Below are 5,881 nucleotides of genomic sequence, written 5' to 3'. Positions count from 1 at the left end.
TCACACACTAGCTGCGGCTCTTTCCCCACCAGCGAGGTGACATTCCACGTCCCAAGAGCCAGCTTCTGCAGCCGAGGATCGGACCAGGGTCCCCTCCCCTGGCCGCCACCCAACACACATTGCACCCGACCCCTATGGCCCCTCTCACGGGTGGTGGGCCCATGTAAGGGGGGACCCATGTTTCCTCTTCGGGCTGAGCCCGGCCGGGCCCCATGGGTAAAAGCCCGGCCACCAGGCGCTCGCCATCGTGCCCCCCCCTCCAGGCCTGGCTCCAGAGTGGGGCCCCGGTGACCCGCGTCCGGGCGAGGGAACGCCGAGTCCAAAGGTTGTAATCATCATAAGGGTCTTTGGGCTGCGCTTTGTCTGGTTCCTCACCTAGGACCTGTCTGCCGTGGGTGGCCCTACCAGGGGCATAAAGCCCCATACAGCATAGCTCCCAGGATCATTGGGACACTCAAACCTCTCCACAACGATAAGGTGGCAGCCCAAGGAGAGGCACTGTGAAAATTATGCAAGTAAACTTCTCGAGATTTTAGTTTGGACATTGCAGTGGATAACATAAGTTCTGAGCTGGACCTGATGGTTCTTGATGGAATATAAATACATATGAGCAGCATAACGACGATTTTAAATTAATAATTTAAAGAGCAGGAGAAAACAAAACCAGACTTGTTCTTTTTCTTTTCAAATTAACTGTAAATAACTGTCATTTTTGCTTGCTTTTGAAGGTTAACAATAGCTGAAACGAATATTGAACAGAAGTGGAAAAATATTTTAAGCAATATCACAAAATAGCCAAAATGTAGCCACAGTGTGATGTGAAGTTTAACCACATGTGAAAACACTAACACGCAGTACCTATAAACTGAAAAACAGCTCAGTCCATTGTCAATGTTGAGCAGTAAAACCTAAAACAAAAGGTTTAAAATACTAAAGCAGTTTTTTTTTTTTTTCCAAAGATCGCAGAGTAATTCTGGAGAGTCCCACAATGCCCGTGCCAGAGGGAACTGTTGTGGTTCTTCGCTGTAAAGCTAAGACTGACAGTTCCAAACACAGATACAACTTCTATAAAGATGGCCGCATCATCATGAGTAACACCTCGGGCGAAATTTCTATTTTCAGTGCTTCCAGATCCGATGAGGGACTCTATACCTGCGGTGCCTCTGGGCTTGGAGAATCAGAAGGCAGCTGGCTGACAGTTTTAGGTAACAAAAGCAATTAAAGGTTTTAGCGAAGTATGGAAAATCATTTATGTTACATTTGATAGATGGAAGTAGATTCATTTTATTTATTGACTGTTACAGAGTTGGTTTCTGCATTTTCATTCACCTCTCTTTAAATGAACTTCCCCTTCTTAATCCATTGTCTTCAATTAGATGCCTCTTTTTGTGGGTATAACAGCTTCAACTCTCCTGGCTCTCCACAAAGTCAAAGATCAGGTTTATGGCATTTTCTGGCCATTCTCTTATAGGCACATTCATGAGGTATTAGATGAGGTTGGATCACAAGTCCTGGCTTTAACTCTCTGCTCTAATTCATCCCAAATGTATTCTAAAGGGTCGAGATCAGGGCTCTGTGCAGGTCAGTCATACTCACCAAACTCTTTTATCCATAAGTTGATTGACCTTCCTTTGTGGTATGGTTTACAGTTGATGATGGAAGTGGAAGAGGCCATCTCCAAGCTGTTCCCAATAAATAGGGAGAGTGTAGTATTTAAAAGTGTTTTGATGTTGTGAAACATGCAGAATTCCTCTTGCTGGAATTAAGTGGCCAAGTCTAACTTCTAAAAAACAACAACATGCCTACGACCAAACTTTACACGTGGCACAGCCAGACAACCCCCATTCTCCTTGCATTCCCCAGAACCAGACTCCTTCTTCTGGTTGTCAGATGAAGAAATGTTATTGGGTTATGAAAACCCATTCAACAAAGCACTCTACACAAAGAGGTTGGAGGTGTGTAATGATTGACTGAAAAGAGATGGTGACCTCTGTACTACTCTGCACTAGGGGAGACCTATTCTCTGACACATCACTAGAAACAGTCTGTGTGCCATGCCTCTGCGATTGATTTTATCCATTTTTATTCAATTCAATTCAGTTTATTTATATAGCACCAATTCCCAACACATGTCATCTCAAGGCTCTTTACAGTTTACCAGACCCTACAGTCAGATTGATTCAAAGTTTTCTATCTAAGGAAAACCAGTTGATTGCATCGAATCGTCAAGGAAGAGACTTCCACATATCATGGGTTATATATGAAATGTTTACATACAGTTTGGAGTCAAATCAAGAGATTTTTTGGGAACACCTTCATTTTAAATTGTAATTTTTCTGAGTTTTCTTTTTCTATCTACAGCACCTGTATCCCCTCTGTCTTCATTCCCCGTATCCAGAGTTTTGTGTCATCTCATTGTGGGGATACCTTACCTGTTGTCCACCTTCGTACTTGGACTCATATACAGGGACAGAAAGACAGGTAAAGGTGACGTTCTGAAGGCCTGTGCTGGACTCTGTTCTAGTGTAACTAATATAAAATAACCCTGTCCTGTCTTTACTGGACATCTTATTTGATAATTTTTACTGTTTTGAGTGAGAAATGTCGTAAAATCAAAACATCAGATTAAAGAAAAATCTGGTGTCATCTGTAGATAGAAAAGTTGTACCGTACCCTTACATACAGTGTTTTCATTAATTAAACCAGCTCAGATTCTGTCTAAGTCATTTAAATAACATACTGCTGTCATTTTGCACATCTGATGTTGCTGCTTTTTTCACATATCCATTAATGTAAAAATTTCCACAGCTGTATAATGATTGTCTATTCTTCAGATGAAAGCATAGTATTTATATTTGTAAAAACACTTTACCGTAAAGTATTTTTATTTATTCATTTATTCTTTTTAACCATGCCTTGAACTTATGGTATTTTTTACAAATACAAATACAAAGTTGGCTTACAGTGCTCCATTATAACCGGCTGGCTTTGCAGTAGGGAGGCCTTTCTATAAGCCTACAGCAGCGGATGTGGCCAAAGCACAAGTGGTTGATTTATAAAAAAAAAATATCAAGGATATATTCAAGGTTGCATCACTGACCCTTTATGTAAGACTTTCAGATTTTTTTCTAAAAGGATTTTTTCATGAACTTCCCAAATTTTGTGAAAAATATCTTATGGTCTGCTAGGATTATGGACTAAGAATAAACAAGAACAAAAGCTATTTTATACATTGAGCATTTCTTAAGTTTTATTTTTGCTAAATGGCATCAAATCTTTAACATGATGTGAATACCATCTTTGGAAGAAAAAAACAATCATGTTTTTCATGCAAAGTACTGTTATTTTTTTTTAGGTAACTGTGTAGAAAGTCACCCATTTCCTTTTTTTCTTTACAGCTGCGCGGATAGTTGCAGAGAGGAAATCTTGATGTGATGAAAGAGTGGTGTGAGTCATTTGCAGCATGCAATCACCCAAAAGGAGGTCGTTTCAACTGAAAATGATTCCAGAGTCAAAAGAAAATCTTTATTTCTCATGATGGGGTATTTAGTTATCATAAACTATTTCAACTGCATTGTTTTCATATAAATGTAAATTTTAGAGTAATGCATATTTTAGATACATAACTGTTTTATCAACTGTGAAGAGGAAGTGAACAGCCTACCATGTTACAAAGGTCAGCTGTTTTTAAGACGTTCTTGTTTTTTTGTTTTTTCATGTCCCATGTTCTCTGCTCCAATAATCAAATCGCATTGCCAGTTTCTATTTACTTTATTTCTGTTTATATTAATATTGTTTTTCACATGAAAATATATCTTATATGAAAACATGTCCTTTGTTTTAATGTTTTAGCCTGTTATACCTTTGTGGGTCAGCTGTGGTTAATTACCGCAAACAATGTGTGCTATTTCCCAGTAGACTGGAAGCTGTGCTACATTTGTACCTACAAATGAACAGAATTTATATAAAAACCTTTAACAAATCGCAAATGAATAAACGACAAACATACACTTTCAACACAAAATAAAGGCAGTAAGGTTTGTATTTGTGTGGTTTAATTTAATGGCATATATTCTCAAAAATGACCTCCTCCAGATACTGAATGTTACATGTGTCTGGTTGTGCATGCATATATGAGCTGTTAGTAAAAATTGTGCTTCGTTTGGAGAGATAAGACTTGGAGTGACAAGCCTAAATAACTATTAGATGCAATAACGGCCAACTGGAAATGATTGTCTAACCATAACTTTGGCGCTACCTCTAGTGCGGCACATATAGTGCATGCCCACTTTTTGTATGACTGATTGTTATGCTTTTTACCAATTAAAGGATTTCATAGTAAAGTAAACTTTTCCAGGCTACGCTATTGTGCTCTTCCTTTATCAAAATTCTGTGCAAAGTGCTATTCCACTTGATTCTTAAGTCCCATAAGTTTGGTTTAGATGTCTGAGCACAAGCCCAAACATGACCTCTAAAAGCAATTGCAACCACCCTAACCATGCTGTACTCAGTCTATAAATAAAGGCCCACTTCCTTCAAAATAAAGAAAAGAGGTAGCAGCTACTACATGTGTGTTGATGTTGCATAGGTTATGGGCTCCAGAGCTCGTTTTTGTCACAGCTATAAGCATATGGAGCTCGCTGGTGGGTTCAATTTTTGGTAAATTTTCCAGTATGAATGTTGTAGAGTAAGCCCTAATACCTCTCTGCAGCTTCTCTACCACTCATTACTCCATCCAGACAGTGTCTTATCTACAACCAAAATCCTATACATCAGAAAAAATTCCCAAAGGACTAAATCATGATCATGTAATTATTATTAAAATAACTTTATTGGTGGAAAAAAAAATTGATTTATGTTGCCTTACAGAAACTTGGCTGCAGTAGGAGGATTATGGCGCCCTAGTGGGACCAAAACAACCAATGCCTTAACAAGGTTTAATGTCAGGATACCACAGCTTTCTAATTCTTTTTAATATTTTTAGATTAAGGATAAAAAACTGTTTATTAGTAATATGGCATAGCTACCACTCAGCAAGCTGGGAAAGGTTTTTACTGACAGTTCTACCATATAAGATGTCTACTCACTAGAAAAGGTGTATGCAAATAAGTTGAGGCCTGAAGTTTGTTAAACAAAAATGGGTGTGGAATCATGATCTACAGCTCAACACAGCAGCTGATCAACCTGTTCTCGGCTGTCACATTTATGGACTGCAGGAACTGGAAATGTCTTTGAAACATCATCAGTATGTTGCATCATTCATCCTTCTTCCTCCTCATGCAGCTTCTGAAGTTGACCTCTCCTCTATGGAGCTAAAAGCAAGAGATTGGATTTTTCAAAACCAATCACATTGTTTTTTATTTTAACACTTTTAATGTACGCCTGTTTTTTTTTTTGTTTTTTTTTAACGAACTCTATTTGTAATCTTTATTTATTAAAAAAAAAAACTTTATGGCCCCTATTTAGCTTCAAGAGGTTGCCATTTTTATGCTAAAATAGTTATAAGAGTTTTTTTTTTTTTCTTTGCTCCATTTGAGTAAGAACTTTAATTAAATCTAATTATCTCAACAGTTTATGATAAGGCTTAAAGGTACACTATGCAACCGGTGTTGATTTTCCTGCGAGGCTCCCCCCAGAGGGCGAAAGTAAAAGTGCACTGTCGTAAATATGCTCAGCTGCTCTCCTGGTTTCTCCGTCAAGCCAGGCGCGGTTGTTTTGAGCTTAGCAGCGAATGACTAATGCTGCGTTCACACTGGACGTAGCTGGCGCGACAGAAGCAGCGAGTTTACATGCAAAGTCAATGGTTGACGCGCGTCAATGCGCAGCAAAATGTCCCGCGGCGCGTTTTGAGCAGCACACGCAGCACGTCTGAGCAGCTGAA

The 5,881-nt window shown here is 39.0% G+C and overlaps 1 protein-coding gene across 1 annotated transcript in view; it reads left to right on the top strand.

Annotated features, from left to right (window-relative positions):
• The window catches only part of LOC107102744 (Fc receptor-like protein 5), an 8,384-nt gene extending 4,726 nt beyond the window's left edge, over nucleotides 1–3,658 (top strand). The window contains exons 3-5 of the mRNA XM_015402160.1: nucleotides 960–1,205; nucleotides 2,362–2,481; nucleotides 3,399–3,658. Of these exons, the coding sequence (XP_015257646.1) occupies nucleotides 960–1,205; nucleotides 2,362–2,481; nucleotides 3,399–3,430 (398 nt within the window). The 3' untranslated portion in view covers nucleotides 3,431–3,658. The remainder of the gene's footprint in view (nucleotides 1–959; nucleotides 1,206–2,361; nucleotides 2,482–3,398) is intronic.
• The last annotated feature ends 2,223 nt before the right edge of the window (nucleotides 3,659–5,881 follow it).

The sequence above is a fragment of the Cyprinodon variegatus genome, unplaced genomic scaffold, assembly GCF_000732505.1.
Source record: "Cyprinodon variegatus isolate N-32 unplaced genomic scaffold, C_variegatus-1.0 Scaffold1309, whole genome shotgun sequence".
Lineage (NCBI taxonomy): Eukaryota > Metazoa > Chordata > Actinopteri > Cyprinodontiformes > Cyprinodontidae > Cyprinodon > Cyprinodon variegatus.
This window is presented reverse-complemented; position numbering and strand designations above follow the sequence as displayed.